Source organism: Brassica napus, chromosome C3, assembly GCF_020379485.1.
Source record: "Brassica napus cultivar Da-Ae chromosome C3, Da-Ae, whole genome shotgun sequence".
In the NCBI taxonomy this organism is placed as follows: domain Eukaryota; kingdom Viridiplantae; phylum Streptophyta; class Magnoliopsida; order Brassicales; family Brassicaceae; genus Brassica; species Brassica napus.
In genome coordinates this window covers 2,615,550-2,638,729 of record NC_063446.1, presented here as the reverse complement: position 1 = coordinate 2,638,729, position 23,180 = coordinate 2,615,550, and the positions used below count along the sequence as shown (strand labels likewise).

The 23,180-nt window shown below is 38.6% G+C and overlaps 4 protein-coding genes and 1 pseudogene across 4 annotated transcripts; 2 read left to right on the top strand and 3 right to left on the bottom strand.

The window, feature by feature from the left end:
* Nucleotides 1-76: 76 nt before the first annotated feature.
* LOC106358521 (OVARIAN TUMOR DOMAIN-containing deubiquitinating enzyme 10) lies at nt 77-1,468 on the top strand. Its single transcript, XM_013798336.3, has 6 exons — nt 77-215; nt 299-353; nt 434-508; nt 588-746; nt 837-975; nt 1,072-1,468. Exons 1-6 carry the CDS (start codon nt 181-183, stop codon nt 1,221-1,223), a joined length of 615 nt encoding a protein of 204 aa, XP_013653790.1. The 5' UTR covers nt 77-180; the 3' UTR covers nt 1,224-1,468.
* LOC106358520 (50S ribosomal protein L19-1, chloroplastic-like) lies at nt 1,401-3,292 on the bottom strand. Its single transcript, XM_013798335.3, has 5 exons — nt 2,918-3,292; nt 2,238-2,387; nt 2,075-2,161; nt 1,856-1,989; nt 1,401-1,689 (listed from the first exon to the last, which is right to left on the bottom strand). The coding sequence occupies exons 1-5, from the start codon at nt 3,140-3,142 to the stop codon at nt 1,584-1,586; spliced, it is 702 nt and encodes a 233-aa protein (XP_013653789.1). The 5' UTR covers nt 3,143-3,292; the 3' UTR covers nt 1,401-1,583.
* An 11,667-nt stretch (nt 3,293-14,959) lies between these two features.
* Nucleotides 14,960-17,127, bottom strand: LOC106355378 (annotated as a pseudogene).
* Nucleotides 17,128-17,706: 579 nt separating this feature from the next.
* On the bottom strand, nt 17,707-19,606 carry LOC106358522 (glycosyltransferase BC10-like). The gene is made up of 2 exons (XM_013798337.3): nt 18,786-19,606; nt 17,707-18,496 (listed from the first exon to the last, which is right to left on the bottom strand). The coding sequence occupies exons 1-2, from the start codon at nt 19,296-19,298 to the stop codon at nt 17,858-17,860; spliced, it is 1,152 nt and encodes a 383-aa protein (XP_013653791.2). The 5' UTR covers nt 19,299-19,606; the 3' UTR covers nt 17,707-17,857.
* A 137-nt stretch (nt 19,607-19,743) lies between these two features.
* LOC106358524 (probable E3 ubiquitin-protein ligase ARI5) lies at nt 19,744-23,149 on the top strand. Its single transcript, XM_013798339.3, has one exon. It carries the CDS (start codon nt 21,509-21,511, stop codon nt 23,084-23,086), a length of 1,578 nt encoding a protein of 525 aa, XP_013653793.2. The 5' UTR covers nt 19,744-21,508; the 3' UTR covers nt 23,087-23,149.
* The last annotated feature ends 31 nt before the right edge of the window (nt 23,150-23,180 follow it).

The following is a 23,180-nucleotide window of genomic DNA, read 5'->3' as shown; positions in this document are numbered from 1 at the left end:
CATTAGGCCCATAACAACCCTAACCATAAAAAATTGAACGAGCCCATCTTTTCCTTCATATATTATAGAAAATCTATAAATATCAATCGAGAGAGAAAAAATTGTTTAGAGAGAGAGAGAGATCTTCGAGCCAGCGACACAGTATTGTTAATCGATCGTCGCCGAGAAAAGACGTAAGCAATGTCTAACGAGCACAAGAAAAGACTCGAGTCAAGGTAAACGAACTAACGATCGATTATTCTTTTCAAATCTTGTTTAATCATCAGTGTTTTAACTGATTACTCTTCCGGATTGTTAGGTTAGAGTGGGAAGGTTTCATCGAGACGAAGATCAAAAGTGATGGAAATTGCCAGGTAATAAATACTAATTAATTAATGTTTTCTTAATCCCTCCTTTATCACATCGTTAATGTTTGTTAATTATTATGTTACAGTTTAGCTCCTTAGCTGATCAGCTCTTCAGGTGCCCCGAGTATCATGAGAAAGTTCGAGAAAGAATAGTTAAACAGGTATCAATCAAGTTTGCAGATTGTTATTTTTTTTTTATTTGTTAACATCTCATGATGATGTTATATTGAATTGTTTCAGCTTAAAACTTGTCCAAAAATTTATAGAGAGTTTGTTGAGATGGACTCGAGTAAAAAAAGAGCAAACGATCTTCCCAAAGACTACTCCGAGTATGTCAAGAACATGTCCAAAAGCGGCGTGTGGGGTGATAGCGTTACGTTGCAGGCTGCTGCTGATACGGTTAACTTCTATATAATAATCTCTTCACTTTGGTTTTTTTATTCTCTCGCTCGTTTTTAGCTCAATGAACAAGTATTCGCGATTATGCAGTTTGGGGTGAAGATAGTAGTCATTACGTCAGAGAAAGAAGTACCTTCCATGGAGATTGTTCCCAAGTCTTTGACGCTCGAGAGAGTTGTTTACTTGAGCCATTTGGTTGGGGTCCATTACAACTCCATCTACTTAAAAGGTTGGTTCAGTTTCTTCTTGTTATCCTCTATAGAGCATTCTGTGTCTAGTCTTTCTTCTTTGCAAGTCTTATTCTTCATCTTGTTGGTTGTTTCAGGTTCAGAGACAGATATTGCTCCCATGGAGCTTCCGGGGAAGAGTAAGAATAAGAGTGAGAATGACAAGGAGACACAAGGGAGGAATGAGAATGACAAGCACAAGCACAACGAGAAGAAGAAGAATGACAGAAGCAAAGGTAAGAAGAAATAGCAACATGGAGGAGGTCTATTAGTACTACCACTACCAGATACCTTACTATTCCCCTGAGTTGTTTCAAACGCAAATATCTACATTTGTGCTTGTTGTTTCATTTGGGAAACATATATGCTAAGAAGTTAGAGCCTAACTTTGTTGCTTTGACAGTTGAGAGCATAATAAACTTTGTCATCTTCAAAAGCCAATTTATTGGAACCTTAAAGAAACAAATAGCTTGAATGATCCATCATTATTCATTACATTACACAGTCCAATATGTGACTCAAAGCCAGGTCTGTCACTAAAGAAAAAAACACTCAAGATTTTGTTTAAGAGCGTAGAGTACTCTCTTTTGTATGATTGATTATTCAGGTGCTAATGCTTCTTGAGAGCGTTCATCTTGTCTCTGAGGTAATAAAGTTTCGCTCTTCTTACCCTCTTCTTGTCCAGGACCTTGATCTCCCTCAGGTTTGGCGAATACCTGTCATCAAAACACCCCCACTCACATATCAGCATCTGTTCTCATAAAATGAGCCTTTGGTGCATGCTATATGAGGCTCTAGAAATGTAAATCAATCTTTGCCTTTATCCCAAGAGAGAGAGAGAGAGAGAGAGAGAGAGGGAGGCCAAAAGGTTTAGATACTTACAAAGGGAACATGGATTCGACTCCCACTCCAGCCACAAGCCTTCTAATCCTAAATGTAGAGTTAAGACCAGCATTACGCCTTGCAATGACAATGCCCTTTACGATTGAAACACGTCTCTTGTTCTCAGGCACTTCCTGTTTCAAACCAACGAAGTTAAAAGAAACAAAGCCTGTGAGAATACAATCTGGTTATCTCTCTACGAGTTTCAATAGTAGTTACCACTTTAAGCTGAACAATGTAACCGGGCCTTATCTCCGGTATCTCTCTACGAGTTCTCACTTCCTCCACAGCCTCCTTGTCTACAATCTGCAGAAGGTTGTGACTTCAGTAAACGTGAAGTGATTAATATATTAATGACCAATCGTTAAAGATTGAATTGTACCTGCATGATATGCTTGGCGGTTTTATCAAGCCGCTTGAACTTGATTCTCGGAGGCGCATCAGGAGCTGACACAGGGAATCCTTGAGGAACAGACTGAACAGAATCTCCAACGGTAGAAAAGCATCTCGATGACAACATAAAGTTATGTTTCTGCCAAACATTTGCCAGCCGCCATTGACAGTCAGAGAGTGTCGCAAACGCAAAGAAGCCTAAACTAAATGCCAGTGTGACCCAAACATCCAGGAAAGCTATAAAGCAGAACAATTTGTGAAAGCATAAAACTTTGAATTGAAATAACAAGAGCACGAAACTGGTTCCTCTACATCTACATAACCTATACTACCAATCGAGATAGACCCAAGAGAACCAGCAAATAAGAAAACAAACAAAAATCAATGATGCTTGAGACATTTATACTTTCAGTTTCACCTAACGATCATCATTTTCTATTCTGTGATTACCATAGCGATCAAAAGCCCCCCACACATAAGCAATCTGAGCTAAATTTGCTACTCATCAGTGTTCAGCAAGACCAATCCAGTAGCAAAGTTTCTTCCTTTTACACAACCCATTTGGTAAATAGATCTCTATTGGCAACTAATCACCCTCCACATTTCTACAAACCGATAACAATATCAATACACCATGATTAGCTGAAATGAGAGAAGTGGCTTGCTTACAGGTAGTGCGGAAGAGAAAGAAACAGCCTTTGTCAACGAACTAATGAGATACTTCGCTGGCGAATCAAAAGCTCTGGTGGAACGGGAAGAATCAAACCCTCGTACACTCCTCGATTCATTAGCAGGCAAGGTTGGAGAAGAAGACGAAGTGAAACGAGGAAGAGTGTTGGCGATTGAGAAACGGTTCCTGTGGAGCAACCTTGTACTGCTGCGAATCGATTGCATCTTCTCCGCAAAGAGGGGGAATTCGATCCAATGCCCCTGAAGTGATCCAAATCTGTAGTTTGGAAAGGTTTACAGCGGAGTTTGAGCTAAAGCCAAAAACCCTCGCCATCTTCTTCAGGGTTCTTTTCTTTATTGGTAATTTGCATATTAACCCCTGATGTTTTATGATTTACGTCAAATGAACCCTTTACTTTTTCCTCTTTTCATTTGTAATTTTTGTGCCCTGGCTGATTTGTTTAAGTGTTAGAAATATGAGAGAAGTGTTGTTGTGAAAGTTGTGTCTTTCTCATTAGCTCTCACTATCAATATATAGTGGAGGTTCATAAGGGTTTACAACAAGGAGAGTATCTACACATTTATTACATATTGACCACAAAGATATAGTCTTGGTCAAAGCTCATAAATGCTCCGGTTGAATGAGTCTTCATCTTGACTAGTCTTGGACGGATGAGACAAACCGGAGACGGGTGTAGACGGACCGGATAGTCGGGTCAGATGTAAACCTCCCTGATGGTTAATGGCAATCCACATATCCATATCATGGATTTATAACACTCCCCCTTGGATGCCATAACCATATCGGGCTTGTAATGTGCTAACGTTGCCTCATTAAAACCTCTCCCGGAAAACCCAAAACCCAATGTGGTAAAAAGGGAAACCAAGGACAGGAAAAAGAGTACAACACACATTACTCCCTCTGATTTGGACATCACTGAAGGTCCTTGAGTCTCTGCATGCCAATCTGCTGCGTGAGCTTCCTGAATGTGCTGGTGGGAAGTGACTTGGTGAAGAGGTCGGCTGAGTTCTCACTTGACCGGATTTGAGTGACGCTGACCTCCTTGGCTTTCTGCAACTCATGTGTGAAGAAGAACTTGGGTAGTATATGTTTGGTTCGGTCACCTTTGATATACCCATCTTTGAGTTGAGCAATGCAGGCTGCATTATCCTCATATATGATGGTCGGACCATTGTCCTCGACCATTCCACTATCTGATCGGATGTGTTGAGTCATAGACCTCAACCATACACACTCACGACTTGCCTCATGCATGGCTAAGATTTCTGAGTGATTTGATGATGTGGCTGCTATAGTTTGTTTCATGGAACGCCATGATATTGCAGTACCACCATGAGTGAACACATATCTGGTTTTGGACCGAGCATGGTGTGGATCAGATAAGTAGCCTGCATCAGCAAAGCCTACTAAACCATCTTTGGTTTCATTGGTATAAAATAGACCCAAATCCTTAGTTCCTTGAAGGTAACGTAGGATATGTTTAATTCCATTCCAGTGCCTTTGGGTCGGACATGAACTAAAACGGGCTAGGAGACTCACGGCAAAACATATATCTGGTCTAGTGTGGCTAGCCAAATACAGTAACGCTCCTATGGCACTGAGGTAAGGCACTTCTGGACCCAGGACATTCTCATTCTCGTCCTTAGGACGAAATGGGTCAGTGTCCACTCCAAGGGACCTCACGACCATTGGGCTGGTCAATGGGTGAGCCTGGTCCATGTTAAATCTCTTGAGTACTTTTTCTGTATATGCCTTTTGATGCACAAGGATTCCTCCTTTTATGTACTCAAGTTGTAACCCCAAACAGACTTTAGTTTTACCTAGGTCTTTCATTTCAAACTCTTTCTTGAGATATTCAACTGTTTGGGCGATTTCCCCAGGGGTTCCAATGATGTTCAAATCATCAACATACACTGCTATGATAACAAATCCTTTGTTTGCAAACTTCTTTATAAAGATACATGGACTGATAGGGTCGTTCTTATAGCCAACTTTGGCAAGGTATTCGCTTAAACGATTATACCACATTCGACCACTTTGCTTAAGTCCATATAAGGATTTTTCAGCCTTATGCAGTGTTCTTCTCGAGAACCTTTATTAGCTTTGAGCTCAACACCCTCTGGTAATCTCATATATATTTCGTTATCCAGTGGACCATAAAGGTATGCGGTTACAACATCCATTAACCGCATATCCAAATTTTCTTTGATGGCCAGACTTATTAAAAATCGAAATGTAGTTGCATCCACCACAGGGGAGTATGTCTCCTCATAATCGATGCCTGGTATTCGTGAGAATCCTTGTGCAACAAGCCGTGCTTTGTATCTTACAATTTCACCATATTCATTTCTCTTCCTCACAAATACCCACTTATATCCCACTGGTTTAACATTATAAGGTGTCCGGATAATCGATCCAAAGACATTCCTTTTCTTAAAAGATTCTAACTCCACGTTTATGGCTTCTTTCCATTTGAGCCAATCTGATCTTTGAGTGCACTCTAGTATAGACGTGGGTTCATGATCCTCATCTAAGTCCATAACATCAAGGGCTACTTGGTATGCAAATATATCATTGATGTCGACATCATTCCGGTTCCATCTTGTCCCAGACATTAAATAATTAATTGAGATCTCATCATTAGCACCTTCAGTACCATGAGGCTCGGCGTCCCGAGTCTCATTGGTTGGTACCTTAGGCATGGCCATTTCGGCCTTGTCTGGACAATCTATGACCTCGGTTTCTTTTGCACCTTTTTTTAGTTTCCGAGGTCTTTTATCTTTGGAACCAATTGGTCTACCACGCTTAAGACGTGCTTTAGACTCTGTAGCCACTTGATTGTGTCCATCTTGGACATCAATACTTATTGGTGCATTACAAGCTGGTATATAGGACTTAGTCACTCTTTTCGGGTCAGCAAAGGAATCAAGCAATTGATTAGCTAGCTTTTGCATATGAATTATTTTCTGGACCTCTAAATCACATGATTGAGTCCGAGGATCTTGCCATGATAAGGATGTTTGATTCCATACAATTTCTTTGCCCAGCTTGTTATTTTCTCCCCCTAATGTTGGGTACTCTGATTCATCAAAATGACAATCAGCATATCTGGCCTTAAATAAATCTCCAGTAGTAGGCTCAAGATATTTAATAATGGTTGGAGAATCAAAACCAACATATATTCCCATCCTCCTTTGAGGTCCCATTTTTGTTCTCTGTGGTGGTGCAATAGGGATGTACACAGAACATCCAAATATTTTGATATGGGATACGTCTGGCTCATGACCCGAGAGTAATTGGGATGGAGAATATTTATGTTCACTGGATGGCCTTATGCGTATTAATTCAGCAGCATGTAATACCGCATGTCCCCAAGCTGATACTGGTAGCTTCGACCTCATGAGTAATGGTCGAGCAATCAACTGGATTCTTTTAATGAAGGATTCGGCCAATCCATTCTGTGTATGTACATGTGCCACGGAGTGTTCCACACTTACCCCCATGGACATACAGTAATCATTAAAAGCTTGGGAACTAAATTCACTTGCATTGTCAAGACGTATAGTCTTTAGTGGAAAATCTGGAAAATGGGCTCGCAGTCTTATGATATGTGCCAATAGTCTTGCCAATGCTAAGTTTCTAGATGATAATAGACAAACATGCGACCATCTGGTCGATGCGTCAATGAGGACCATAAAATATCGAAATGTCCCACAAGGTGGGTGTATTGGTCCACATATATCTTTTTTTTTTTTGAAAGAATTTTAAATTTATTCAAATCAAAAAAATCTGTTTACAGAAAAATCTGCTTCCTTTTCTATACATAAGACTTATAGATTAAACTTTTTTTTTAAAAATTTCATAAACTCAAACTCTATCTTCTTCCAAACCACACTTCCATGGTCTTCTCATACTTTCTACCATTTTTCCTTCTCAATGATGTGATTCTATTCCTAACCAACTTGTCTAATCTTGCAATCAAACAAGCTGCTGGCTGAGATGTTTCACCAACCCTTCTCACATTTCTCTCATGCCAAACTGCATATAGCACTACTTGGAAGCTATACCTCAGTAGAAGTGTCAGATTTCTCTCATGTAGACCATTTGCCAAGAACTGAATGATCTGAGACCATCTATGTAGACTTCTATTGCCCGCCAAATCACCAATAGTTCCATACCAAACTTCTCTAGAGTAAAGACACTCAAAGAATAAATGGTCTCTAGATTCAGTTGCCGAGTTACATAGCCAGCAGGATGATATGGCTCTAGGATTCCAGCGAAGAATCCTATCACCCGTTGCTAGCCTATCATGAACTGCAAGCCATGTTATGAAAGAGAATTTAGGAGTACCTTCCTGGAACCAAATGCCTTTGTGCCACATCACTCTTGGCGATTTAATTCTGATCATCTCCCATGTTTGAGACGTGAGGAAACCTTCCTTATAGTAGCCTGTCTCCCTTTTCCACAGACATACATCTTCCATCTGATTAAGGCCTCGGTTTCGCAAAGCCATAATTTCCTGCTCTATTTGTCGGGAAACAGGGTCTCTGTGATCCCTAGCTCTGTATGTCTGAACAACCCTCTCAACTGTAGAATTTATAGGTATGCCAAGCATGAGACACCCTCTCTCTCCAGTTAATTCAATCAATTTACCCAATTGGGACCATCTTTCAAACCAAAAAAATGTAGTAGAACCACTGTTAATCTCCACTTTAGTTAGCTGCAGAGCCAACGGTCTGAGCTGTAATAACTTCTTCCACATCCATGATCCAAGACTACTCTTCTCCTTCACACTCCAGAACGATCCTTTACGTATAAGATACTTCCAAATCCACTGCACCCATAAAGATGATCTTGCAGTCAAAATTCTCCCAATCAGCTTCAAACAAGAGACTCTATTTGCTTCCAAAAGATTTCTCAAACCTAATCCTCCCTCTTCTTTCGGTTTACATACGTCTATCCATGCAATCTTTGCTTTCTGAGCTAACAGTGCCGGGCCAGACCAGAGGAACGCAGAGCATATACTATTAATTTCCTGTATACACATATTTGGCAAACGGAACGCTGCCATCCAGAAATTGATGATGCTATATAAGACGGAACCAATCAACTGCAGACGACCCGCAAAGGTGAGATGCCTTGCAGTCCAGGAAGATACCCGAGCTCTTATTCTAGCTATAAGAGGACTATAGTCTCGCACCGTCATTCTTTTAGTTAATAGAGGTAAACCGAGATATCTTACCGGAAGAGAGCCTGCTTCAAAAGGGAATTGATCCAGTATAGAAGCACTATCCTCTGCTTTAACTCCAGCCAGATATATAGTAGACTTCTCTAAACTGATATTAAGCCCCGACATTCTCGCAAATTCTTTAAAAACCGCCAAAATGCCTTCAATAGATCTCTTCTTTCCATCTGAGAACACCAATACATCATCCGCAAAGCAAATGTGAGTCAGGTTCAACTCTTTACAATACGGGTGGTAACCTATTTGCTTTTCCTTTGCAGCTTGATCAAGAAGCTTTGACAAAACTTGCATGCTTATCACGAATAGGTATGGAGATAGTGCACAGCCTTGACGCAAACCCCTCTTGCTATTGAAATATCCCGCCAACTCGCCATTAATCTGAATAGAGAAAGATGCCATCTCAATACACCTTTTGATCCAAAGGATAAACTTTTCAGGTAGATTCATAGCTTCAAGAACCTTCAGCATAAAATCCCACTGCACTGAATCAAATGCTTTTGAAATATCCACCTTTACTGCACATCGCTCAGTCACAGTCTCTTTGTGATAACTCTTCACTAATTCAGAGGCAAGCAATACATTCTCCATGAGCAGTCTATCTTTGACGAAAGCTGACTGGTTCAGAGATATAAATAGAGGAAGCAGTTCTTTCATACGGTTTGCCAGAATCTTTGATATGACCTTATAAATGACATTACAACATGAAATAGGCCTGTAGTCTTTTATGCTTACAGCTTCAGTGTTCTTCGGAATAAGCGCCAGAATCGTTGAATTAATACCTTTTGGTAGAAATCCTTTATCAAAGAAAGACTGCACGGCAACTACAAAGTCTCTTCCTGTTATCGCCCATGTAGCTTTAAAAAACTCACTTGTATACCCGTCAGGACCCGGTGATTTGTCCGCTGCCATGGAGAATAATACTTTCCTCACTTCTTCCACTGTCACCACTCCTGTTAGCATGTTTCTATCCTCTCCAGTGCATTCATAATTTAGTATTAATTTTTCTTGTGAGCATGGAATACATGTAATGCTCATAGGGATAGTTATCCTATCTTTCAAGGAATGGCCAGTTGAGCTCGAGATTATTTTGCGCATCATGGATCTGCCAGGATGGCCAAGCCTTTCATGCCATTGTTTAAAGGCTTCTCTGAACTCATTAGGAATTGAAGTGTTAGCCTCACTCGATTTTATATTGGCACAATAGAGGCCTATTGATATAGCAGGGATAGTCTCTAGGACTTTCTTATGGCCTTGGGCATTTTCATAAATCAAGAGGAATTCTTTCTTTCCCTCGCCCCTAGTTTCAACATGTAGATCATTCATGCGAATGTCTTTGAAACTTAACAGATTTCTCTTTGATTTTGGAGAATATAATGCATTAGAAATTTCTAAATGCGTGCCTTTAGGCATCACTAAGTGAGCCGGGCCATGGCCTTCAATAAGGCTGGCCGTGCCTGCTATAGTATTGATATTGGCACTCTTTAAAATGAGGTTAACAAAATATCTTTTGTCTTTTAATATAGTGTGACTTGATCCACTATCCACTACTAGCTGGTTCTTGTCTTCTTTCATTTCTGAAAAATAGACAAGAGTCAACACCTTAGATATTACATAAGGTTTAAAGTATGTTTTAATGGCTTTTTTTTTTTTTCATGTTCTTAATAATTTCGACTTTGTATAAGGCATATATATAAAGTAAAAACTTTATTTCATAAATAGAATTGCCAAAGTCATAGAACATAAAGCCAAATCAAGAATTCAAAATGCAAAGACAAAAGCAATATGATATCGAAATTTTCATATTCAGCCACTTGTAAGGAGGTCTGAAGTCTCAAAGTCCTCATGATCATCTCTGCCATGGGCTTGATCATCCTCATGGTCCAGATCATTCTCATTATCATAATGGACGAAATTTGCCTCAGAGTTCTTGCCTTTTATGCTCTCCTGGTAGAGCTTAACAAGGTGTTGGGGAGTTTTGCATTTATTAGCCCAATGATTGGTCATCCCACAACGATAGCAAGCAGATTTGGTCGAGCTCGAGCCATGGGTTTTGAAGTCGAACTTATACCCACGGTTAGCTTGATGACCTCGGCTGTAGCCTCGGCCTCGGCTGCGACCAAGATGGTCTCGTGGTTGAAATCCACGGCCACGTGGTTGAAATCCACGGTTACGACCTTGCCATCTACCACGGCCTCTCATGCGACCATGGTATGACTCTCTTGGAGTCTCATCCTTTGGCTCTACGGCCGCATGTGCCTCAGGCAATGCTTTAGCACCAGGAGGCCTTAGCTCACTGTTCATCATGAGCAACTCATTGTTTTGCTCAGCTAGCAACAAACAAGAGATTAAGGCAGCATAAGTGGAGAAACCCTTCTCTCGGTACTGTTGCTGAAGCACAACATTGCTGGTGTGGAATGTGGAGAATGTTTTCTCCAACATATCAGCATCAGTAATAGTCTCACCACAAAGTTTCAACTTTGAGACTATTTTGAACAAAGCCGAGTTATATTCTTCCACAGACTTATAGTCTTGGATTCTCAGGTTTCTCCAATCATAAAGGGCTTTTGGCAATATCACAGTTTTCTGATGATTAAATCTGGTTTTCAACTCTGTCCAAAGTTCCAGAGGATTCTCAATTGTGAGATACTGGTCCTTGAGACCTTCAGCAAGGTGATGGCGAATGACAACAAGTGCCTTGTAATTATCCTTGTCTGATGGCTCAGTGCCTTCAGTGATAGTATCACCAAGGTTTCTGGACCTTAAGAGGATTTTGGTATCAAGCTCCCATTGGAGGTAATTATCTCCGGAGAGATTGAGGGAAGCATATTCAAGGTTGTTGATTTTCGACATCTGAATCAAATATCCATAAAGGAGTAAGGATTCATAATATAATTCAGGACTTGAATTTATATGCCAAGGAGATTGATGATTTATTATGCATTTTATTTTCAGAAAATATTTTATATGTATTAAGATAAAAATTTTGTCAATCAATGTGGATGGATTTAAAAATGCATCATGGACAAGACAAATAACTTTTATAATGTTCAAGATATTTGTAAACCAAAGTAGATTTTCAAAATCGGTTAAAACTTGGTTTATAAATTTTGAATAAAGCAAATGTACTAAATTTTAAATGGAAACCGATTTTGTCTAACTATATGCAAATAGTGTGAATCATTTAGATGCAAACAACATGAACCACTTCAGACGCACTAGTATCATCATTGCTAAAGCTATGCGAACATGTATGTTTGGTTTCAATTATGTGATACTTATGTCCAGTTTTAACAATATGATAGTTGGATGCATGCAAAGGTCAGTTCATGGATGATTCAAGTTCGATCTAATGATTTACTAAATGATGCTATCAGGTATGCAAATGATCAGTACATAATTTAATCATAGAATCAAGTTCAAGGATGAAACTAGATCAAGTTTTATTTTAACTAGCAAACTATGTGATCAAAATTCAGTATGATATGAAATCGGTTCATGGTTGGTTTAATTAACAATATGATCAAATGATTTCAACCAGATTTTATTCTACCTTGTGACATATAAAGACTATGGCTTATAAAACTTTAGAAATAATTTTCAGTCAAAGATATGCTTTTAATAAAATCAAACAAGCATTTATAAAATCGATTATGCATTTATAAAATCATAAAAGGTTTTTAAAACTTTGATAATTACAAAATAAATATTAATAGTCAAGGATATGCAATGAATGATTTTAATTTCGATTTTATTGATGGGTTGACTGATTTTAGGAGTTCTGGCCGAAAATGGCACAACAAGGGATTGATGGAATTTTGTTTTGGCCAGATTATACACTTATGTTTATCACATCTGGTAAAATGGCCAAACAAAAGGATTGAATCATAAGGTTTAAGCTTTCTCTAATAATTTTATGATTCATAAGTTTTTATTAACAAGATTCATGTAGATCTTTAGGTATTTTGATAAGTTTATAATTTTTAGAGAAACATATAACCTTTAGAGAATTTTAAGTTTTATGGATTCAAGATACTTTTAGAATCAAGTTTCATATGGATCATATGGATCATAGAAACAAGATCAATATTTTAAATCCATAGATTGTTTATAAGTTATGGATTCATATAGATCATAGATTTGTTTCAGATATAATGGTGTTCTTTAGATTTCAAGGTTTTGATTTGTTTACCTTTTTCACCACAAGAATCTGAGAGGACCACCGTGAGAGTTGGCCGGAATTTGAGAGAGAGAGGAGTTTTCCGGCGGAGAGAGAGAGCTGGCCTGGTGGAGCGGAGGCTGAGCGCCGGTGGAGCAAAGGCTGAGCACCGGAGGAGCTGGCCGGAAAGGGGATCGCCGGCTGAGAGAGATTTCTCAGGTGGAGAGCACAATCGTGCTGATAACGTGTTAGAAATATGAGAGAAGTGTTGTTGTGAAAGTTGTGTCTTTCTCATTAGCTCTCACTATCAATATATAGTGGAGGTTCATAAGAGTTTACAACAAGGAGAGTATCTACACATTTATTACATATTGACCACAAAGATATAGTCTTGGTCAAAGCTCATAAATGCTCCGGTTGAATGAGTCTTCATCTTGACTAGTCTTGGACGGATGAGACAAACCGGAGACGGGTGTAGACGGACCGGATAGTCGGGTCAGATGTAAACCTCCCTGATGGTTAATGGCAATCCACATATCCATATCATGGATTTATAACATTAAGGTAATTAACTAATTATAGAACATTAATTAGTAATCCCAACGCGTTTTAGTTTTCCTTTATCACATCCAAATGCTAAATGTACAACTAATCAACAGTTTATTATTCTTCACCGTCTGAAAAAAAAAATGATTTGAACTTTCTAATTTTGCTGCAATGAAAAAAAGTCTTCAACTTTTCCTATCATCAAATTAATTCACAACTAATTTTTCTCAATTCCATTAAGGAAACGTTGAATCCGTTAATAACGGTTTCTTTTGCTGTCTTGTCTTTGTAATGAGAACAAAAAAAACACACGTTTCTGTAGCCTAAAGTCTCATTCTGCATATTGATTTTACACGCAAAATGTGCTTTTCTTACAAAATCATCCGCAAAATTTCAAAACAATGTCGGATTCATATATCACTATATCTAAATGGGCACTGTAGTTCTGACTGATTCCGAAACTACATGGAATTTTAAAAACCGGATGTTATTAGCCCGAAGCAAAACTGAACCATGCACCAAGCTATTGAACATTGGAGCGTTACAATTGGAAGTAGTGTGTAATGATTTTCGTACCACATGGTTTATGTACTACTAACTTCTAGTTCGGTACTTGTATAAACTTCTATTATCAGTTCTTGTATTTATGTATTTCAGTTTAGCTTATATCATATTCTTATTCGGTTCAAATTAATCCAAGTAGCCATCACTTTTATCTCCACAGATTATAATCAAATTTCTGGTTAAATTTCGATAAGCGAAGAAGGACAAGAACAATCTGAGAAACATCCATAAATAGAATATAATAAAATCATATTATATCAAAAGAACAATATCGCAAAATCATCTAGAAATGACAAAGACACAAATACTCATCCTCATATATATATATATATGAAGGTATAAGAATACACACCAATAATGCTATAAAGTTTTCAAAAACAATCCACTCTGTACGAATCACCCATCGCAAAGACTTAGATCCGAAGAGCAGAGCCGAAAACAAGAGCCGCGACGGCTGCAACACCAGCTGACACGATGGACGGCGAGAAGGCACCAGATCCAGAAGTAGGGCTTGGAGCCGGAGACTCAGACTGAGCCGAAGCGACGGTAGCAACGACGGAGACGATCACCGCGACGAGAGCAACAACGGAAGCCTTTGAGATCGCCATTTCAGAGATTTGTAGAGAGAGAGGAGGAGGCTAGGGTTTTTGTTGATTCGAAATGTTTTAAAGCTCTCAAGGTTTTTTGGTGAAATTAGCAAATGTGATGAGGCGTAGTATATAAAGAGGCTGAGCATATCCGGTTTAGCTGGGTTTAGGTAACCGGACTTTCCAGCATTAGAAATCCTTGCAATAATTACAACTGGTCCACCTGCGGGTCCCGCGAATCATGACGATCAACGGTTCATATTCTTCCAGCGTGGATTTCGACAGGTCGTCATCTCTATGTTACGGCGTCGTTTTAAACATATGGGCCGTCTTTTGAACGCTCACCCAGGCGCGTGCATCTAAAAGCACAACGGTCGGTGAGAATGTGATGGTGGTTTAGCGCGTGAAAAAAAATATGATGCGCTGTCCATTTTTTATAAAAGTCACGCGGCGCGGTGAAGGAAACGTGCGAGATGTGCAGGCAGACATGTATTTGTTGGAGAGAGTGGGAATCACATTGTAATAAGATGATGGTGTAACACGGTTTAGTGGTAAAGAGCATTTTAATTACGTAGAAGACATGTCTAGAAGAATAGGCGGTCCTTAATTTCTCCAAGCAATGTTGATTTTTCATTACATTTTAGGGATTTTTGTAAACTTGGTGATTAAATATTCTATTTTTGTGATTGGGATATTTATAACGAATTTTCCATAATTGCCATTTTTGTTCAAAGTAAAACAGCATTTAAAACGTATACGTTCTGATTTTTCTACCTTTTGAAAAAAATTGCGGAAAATTAGTTGAATGGATAGAAAATTTTTCTTCCTTTTTGTGTGTGGTGGTGAACATCAATTTGAAGAAGGACAAAAACTACTTTCTTCATTAGCTTTCAATAAGTTGGTGGACTCTCTTGAATTTCTCTCTATTCTTATAAGCCATAGGTTATATACGTGGTAAACAATAACGAATAAATAAATTCCGCATTATTGTATCCTTTCTGCATTCCAATAAAATAAACATTAGCCTGCTGAAATCTTTTAAACAACTTTAATGATTTTTTCCCATTGGATTATTTTTTTATTAAGAGAAAGACAGACAGATGGTTGAAGTGTTGGCAAATGGCAAGGCTCTTGATGGGTTCGAGAAGTTTCCGTAGGTGTAAAAGTGCGTCTACACCTGGCCGTTTTCTGTTCCCATTGCCACAGTGCCACTTTTGCCGAGTATTAAGTATTCACATTCAAACCAAACAAAACCTTGGCCGGTTAGCAAATTACTACTAACTTCTAAGAATCATAAGACATAAGGAGATGAGTTGGAGACAAGAGCCTGCCTTATCAGCATTTGTCCTATTGTCTATATGGTTTTATGACCAAACTTTTAGTTTCTTATCTGACTTTAGCATCATGCTTTAACTTCCAAACTTGTATAAAAAAATAAACAAAATAAAATGATATTGGCGTAAAATCTCTAAAATCCCAAAATCTTGGGAGAAATGTGAAGCAACGGCTCCAAAGCACTAGGAGCAAACTTCCTTGCAAAAAGATAACACATAGAAGTGTTAAACGACCATTGTAAGTGCAGTTCACACCATCAAATATCTTTTGAAAAAAGTTCTCTGTAATGTCTGATTCCCCGAACGTAGCCGGGTGGTACAACGTGTCTCTGACGATGGTAGCTGCCAGGTCCCGGTCGACCTCAAACCATTGAGACCCTTTTCTCCATTTGGCGATGGGAACTTCAGGCTCCATTCTCTCGTTGTAGCGGCCTCGACGGAAGGGTCCAGGGTCATCGAAAGCATCCATGAAACTGTGTTTTGATTGGCTTAAGTAGGTGTAGATTGTTGTGAAGTTGAAGAGATGGATGCATGACTCGGAGACTAGAACAAACCATTCGTTGGAGATATCTAGGAGGGCGTTGGCGAGAAGCCGCCTCTCCGCCTCGCACATGGTCATTCTCCCCCATTTTGCAAGCTGCGGAATGATGTAGATATTAGTGGCCGATCCAGAAATAATTGTTACTGGAAGCAAAATATTTAAACTTAAATATTATTAAATTTTATAAATAATTTTTAATAAATACAAATTAAAATAATTATAGGCCATTAACTATTAAAATGTTAAAAAAGCATTAACAAAACTTTACCGACTATGAAACAGAAAGAGTGTCATAAGAACCGGACCTGACTCGGTATCTGCCTCTGGTAGAAAACAGAATCAGCTGGAAACTTGGATGTAAAAGATGGATGCGGATGAATATAAACCGAGTAAAGCCCATTGTGACCCTTAAAAAACCTCTCCCAGAGCGAAGCAAGAGGCAAGGGGCCTCTAGTCAAGAACATGAAGGCAATCTTTGGAACCCTTTTAAAAGGATATCCTTTTCTCCGAGGCCAGAAAGAGGCACGCCAAAGAAGCTCTTCATCGCTCATGTTATGCATCAGAACCGCATGAGGTTGTATCCATTTACTTAAACCGTCAGGCTCCTCCTCGCGGCGTGGGACAAAGCTTGAAGTGACTGTGGTTACTACACTTTGTAGTCCAGTATACTTGTTTGTACTAACGATGAAGATAGTAACAACACCAGCAAGAAAAAGACCTAGGACAAGAAGCAGTTGCGGTCTAAATGACTTATACTGTTCTGTCCTAACCGAGATTCCGTTCTCTTTCCCTTCTTCCAACTGTACAACCATAGACTGCATCCTTTGAACACTATAGAGAGCCTCTATATCAATCTTTAAGTATCAATTTGAACACTATAGTCTGCAGCCTTTGAACATTATAAAGAGCCTGTATATCAATCTCTAGTATAAAGTTTTTGAGTTAAACGAGGGCAACTAAAAATAATCGAATAATGAATGCAGAAGACTCGTGGCGATATGTTGATGCAAAAACAATTGAGGTCAAACAGGCTACTAAACAGTGGGTAAGCTCTCTTTTTTCCAGTTCCGGATTATTAAACAAGTAGACACATTATCGGTGAGAATGCTTACAGACTTTTTTTAGCATTGTGCAAATAAACATGGTCAAATTTTTATAAGACGGTTGAGATAATGCATTTAAACATGAATCCTCAGAAATAATATTATCGGTTATGGAATCATCTATTTAATATGATTTATAATTGTAATATCATAATCAGCTTTAAAAAACTGTGCAAAAAGAAAAATATATTAGTATTGTTTACCATTTATATATAATATTAATATTTATTAAATAAAATATAATATAAATATTCCCTTAAAACCACAGAATGTTTAATAAGCTCAGATTAATTTTTCATATACTAAAATGATTAAACTAATTCGTTAGAATATTAAAAATGGTAATGAAAATTTCTTTGAGTTCTATAAAATTTAATAAAATCTTATTAGAATATTTGAATATGGAATTTTATCTAAAAAAAAAAATAACAACAAGAAAATAAAGGAAAAGAGAGTGAATGTGTTAAAAATGTGTTTACACACCTGTGTCCGTGTTATGTTCCCATTGCCACTTGTGCTGTAGTAGTGTTTCAGTATTCAAACAAAAACCTTGGTCGGTAACCAAATTACTACTAGTCTTATGACCTAACCCTATAGTTTCTTATCCAATTTAAGCATCAGGCTTAACGTTAGGAACCAACAAAATTGAGCTATACATAGTTTTCCTTTGACGTCGAAAGTTATAAGATCCTGTTGTGCAACGTTCTCTCTCTCTTATAATATCTCGTTTATTCCAAACTTGTGTAAACAAACAAAATAAAATGATATTGGCTTATAATCTATCATATAATCCGTATCATGATCTCTATTTGATTTCAGTTCATAGACACTACTATACTAACTCAAAACCCCATAATCTTGGGAGCAATGTGAAGCAGCGGCTCCAATGCACTAGGAGCAAACTTCCTCGCAAAAAGATAACACATGGAAGTGTTACGACCATTGTAACTGCAGTTCTCTCCATCAAAGATCTTTCCAAAGAACTCCTCTGTAATATCCGATCTCCCAAACGTAGCCGGGTGGGGCCCGCCTCTAGACCAGTCCGTCCACGTCACGCTCCTGTTAGCCAACGCCGTCGGTTTCTCAATAGTCAGCATCGTAGGGAAATAATGCTCGTCTGAATAGCAAGCGGGTCTACAAAACTCTCTGAATTTATGGTGATACAATGTGTCTTTGACAATGGTAGCTGCCAGGTCCCGGTCTACCTCAAACCATTGTGGCCCTTTTCGCCATTTGGTGATGGGAACTTCAGGCTCCATCTTCTCGTTGTACCGGCCTCGACCGAAGGGTCCAGGGTCGTCAACAGCACCGATGAAGCTGTGTTTTGATTGGCTTAAGTAGGTGTAGATCGTTGTGAAGTTGTAGAGTGGAATGCACGACTCTGAGACTAGAACAAACCATTCGTTGGAGATATCGAGAAGCGCGTTGGCGAGGAGCCGCTTCTCTGCATCGCACATGGTCATTCTCCCCCATTCTGCAACCTGCTCATTGATGTACACACATTCAAGTTACAACCAAATCAAATACATAACCAAGAGTTACTAAAGACACACAAGTCTAATTCAAGAGTAACGTTTTCTGATACTCTATGTGATTAGTAATCCCAAGTGATCGGGTCCTGGGCCAAGCCTGACGAAACATTCACCGCAGCCCCAGAATACCTCAACTATTGAAATCTTTATTAAACCCGTCTATAGCTCTCAAAATCTCAGGATCTGTCCTAACTAATCACTCGACCAACCAACAGAAAGAGACTCATAAGAACCGTACCTGACTTGGTATCTGCCTCTTGTGGAAAACAGAATCAGCTGGAAACTTGGCATTAAAAGACGGATCCGGATGAACGTAAACAGAGTAAAGCCCCTTGTGACCCTTCAAGAACCTCTCCCAAAGCGAAGCAAGTGGCAAGGGGCCTTTGGTCAAGAACATAAACGCGATCTTTGGAACCCTTTTAAAAGGATATCCTTTTCTCCGAGCCCAGAAAGAGGCACGCCAAAGAAGCTCTTCATCGCTCATGTTGTGCATCAGAACCCCAGGAGGTTGTATCAAACTGTTGGACTCATCCTCACGGCATGGGACAAAGGTGGAAGTGACCGTGGTTACTACACTTTGTAGTTCAGTGTACTTGATCGTAGAGACACTAATGATGAAGATAGTGACAACAACAGCAAGAAAAAGACCTAGGAGAAGAAGCAGTTTGGGTCTAAACGAGTTATACTGTCCTGTCCTAACCAAGATTCCGTTCTCTTTACCTTCTTGTAGAACCCTAGAGATAGTCTGCATCCTTTGAACACTATTATCAATCCTAATTTACTTAGATCTCGTCGCTAGTCACTGAAGTAGCTTTGATTCAATCGCTAATTACTTCACCGGAAAAAGGCAATGAGCGATCACCTATGCAACCGTCGGAGAGTTGATCTGAGAACGTAAGCGGACCCTGAGCTAATAGCTACTTGATGAAAACTAAGTGGCGGATAGTCCACGTGTCGAGTTTAGAGGCAAAAAGAAAATCAAATAGTGTGAAGATTAAGAGGAAAAACACTGAGAAGTTACGAATCTGTCTCGAAGCCTTGAGAAAGACGGACTTTGACAAATCGACAAGACAGAGTAGGCCGGGCGTTCGGATAACCATTTAGGTTCGGATCGGATATTTCGGATTTTTGAGATATTTCGGTATAGAGGATAGAGGACCCGTTCGAGAATTTCTATACTTTGGGTCGGGTTTGGATATTTTTAGTTCGGGTTCGGTTATTTTGAATCGGGTTCGGATATATAGATTTTAAAAGAAAAAAATTAGTTTTTTTCATTTTTTAAGTTTCTTGTATTTAAAAATATAGATTTCACTTAATTGATTTTTTTATTTTTCATAGATTGGATGATTAATAGGTGTGGAGATAATATTTAAAAACAAAGAGATATTAATTTGGGTATTGTTTTTAAATTTTGAATGTAACTTTTGTTAATACATGAAACAAAAAATTTGACATGCATTTTAAATGAATATCAAATAATTTTCTCCATAATTATATATATACTTATGATCATAAAGTATGTGTAACATCAATATAAATATTTTTTAAAAAATAAGAGATGTAAACTAGAAATATAAAGGTAAATATATATATGTTTGGTTATTTTCGGATATCTATTCGGGTTCGGATATCCAATCTCTCCTAACTTAATACCTGTTCGGATATTTTGTTACTTCGGTTCGGATTTATGTTCGAGTTTTTCGGATCGGGTTCGGGTGCGACTTCGGTTGTCGGGTAAAGATTTTTCTGGAGTTCACCCGCTGGTCTGCTCTCGTGGTTGGTTTGATATATAAAGCGATTATAATATCTAGAATTATGTGGTTTTAACGTTTTTTTAAATTAAACGTGTGTGTGACAAAAAAAAATGTTCTTAAAATTTTTGGGTTAAACGAGGGCAATTAAAAATTTAAAACTAATCGAATGCAAAAGACTCGTGATATGAATGCAAAACAATTGAGGTCAAATATGCTAATAAACTATATAAAATAATATTAATATTTTATTAAGAAGATAAAATATTATTATTCCCTTAAATTAAATTATTACAATAATTAGCTGGAATATTAAAAAAGGTAATGAAATCTCTTGAGGTTTTAAAAGCTTCATAAAATCTTGTTAGAATATATTAATATGGAATGTTATCTAAAATAAAAATAAGAGAAAGAGAATAAAGGAAAAAGGATGTGTTAAAAAACAAAAGGAAAGATATATGTAAATACCAGTGTTTTAAAATATGCTAACCGGACAGTTGTTTACTGTATGGTACAGACGTAGTATATACGATAGTTATATTCTAAATAAATATTATAGTATTAAATAAAATAAATATATAAGTTATATGTAAATAATAAAATATATATAGCAAACATAACTAAAATTATACATTATAACTATTTATGGAATATTGAAAAAAAAATAAACTGGTGCGATCAAATGAAATAAAAAAAATCAAATGAGTAAATTATAATTTTTTACTAAAATTTTCTTTAAAATATAGTTTATAAATTGTGAGGGTATAAACGGCCGTATAAACACGGTATAAACGCTCTATTTGTGTCCATCTAAACCATCATCCTATTATTCTACCATATAGTTTCTTTTTTGATTTTACCACAGTGTCCGGCGATCGAGGTCAACCGACTATTCTGTGGGCCCCAGAAGTGCAATATTAAATTCTGGTGATCAACGGGGATTGAACTGCGGGTTCACCGTATTGGAGTTATCTTTCAAGTGCCACTAGCCCAAGGGCAGTTGGTTTCTACCGTATAGTTAAAAACATATACACCGTATATGACCGTACCAACTGTATTTTAGAAAACTGACACAAAGACTCCTCCTAAATTCATTATGCAAATGGTAAAACAAAAATAGGAAAATATGGAATAATATCTTTTGACACAAACGTATATGTGCATATCAATCAACACCATACTCTGCCGTAGCGACTAAGGGAAGAGGATTATGGATTCCGATGACTACTATATGGAATCTGGAGAGGAAGATCTTTACAGCGACGGTGCAGATGATTACAACGACGGGGCTGATCATGATGATGATAAAGATGACACGGGTTTCCTTGGGGATGACGATGACGATTCCTCGATGATCTCCTCGCCTCGCTCCGATATAAATTATGTCGTTCTCAAGGAAGAAGATATACGTAGAAAACAGGAGAGTGATATTGCACAAGTTTCCATGATACTCTCCGTAAGCAAGGTCGAAGCTAGTGTTCTGCTTCTTCACTATCACTGGAATGTTGGTAAAGTTAATGATGAATGGTTTGCGGATGAGAGGAGAGTTCGGACAAGTGCTGGCTTGGAAGGAGGATCTGTTATTGTTCCATATTCTAAAGGCGGAAAAGTTGCTTGTGGAATATGCTTTGACTACTTCTTTCCTATAGATATTGTACTGATTCTGTGTGGCCATGCTTTCTGTTCTACATGCTGGACAAGTTACATCAGCATAGCCATCAACGATGGCCCAGGATGTTTGATGCAAAAATGTCCTGAGCCATCTTGTCCAGTTGCTGTTGGTCCAGACATGGTCGAGAAACTGGCTTCCTTTGAAGCCAAGGACAAGTATGATAGGTATTTTCTTAGATCTTATGTGGAAGAAAACAAAAAGACCAAGTGGTGTCCTGCCCCAGGATGTGAGCATGCCATTGAGTTTTCTGCCACCGGGACCGGAAGTAGTTACGATGTTTCATGCTTGTGTTCGCATAGCTTCTGCTGGAACTGCACCGAAGACGCTCACCGTCCTGTGGATTGTGACAGGGTTTCGCAATGGATACGCAAGAACAGCGTTGAAGCTGAAAATACCAAGTGGATACTCGACAATTCCAAGCCTTGTCCCAAGTGCAAGCGTCCAATTGAAAAGAACCATGGATGCATGCACATGTCATGCACACCACCTTGCAGACATCAGTTTTGTTGGCTTTGCCTTGGCGCATGGTCGGAACACGGGGAAGGCACTGGCGGGCCTTATACATGCAACCGGTATTCGAAGGCTAAGGGACAAGGACTGCATGATGAGGCTGAAATGAAGCGAGAGATGGCAAAGCACTCGCTAGAGAAATACACTCATTATTATGAGCGCTGGGCAGGTAATCAAATGTCGAGGCAAAAAGCTATAGGGGATCTACAGAAGTTCCTATCAGTGGATGTTATGAAGCTTAGTGACAAACAATGCATACCAGAAACTGAGCTCGGGTTCATCACAGATGCGTGGCTTCAGATCATTGAATGCAGAAGGGTGCTGAAATGGACATATGCATACGGGTACTATCTACTTGAATCTGAACAGGAAAAGAGACAGTTTTTCGAGTATATGCAAGGAGAGGCTGAGTCTGGTCTGGAGAGGCTCCACAAATGCGTTGAGTTGGAATCAGAGGTGTTTCAATATCCTGAAGACGCTCCAAAACAAGACTTCAAGGGTTTTCGGACAAAACTAACTACTTTGACCAGTGTAACCAAATCTCACTTCGAAACTCTGGTGAAAGCTCTGGAGAATGATCTTGCTGATGTTGGATTCGCAAGATAGAGGTAACTACTTTAGCTCTTTGATTGACTTGCGCTGCTATTAGTACAGTGTCTATGAAACAAACTGAAGCCTCTTGTCTGAAAATTTTCTCCAA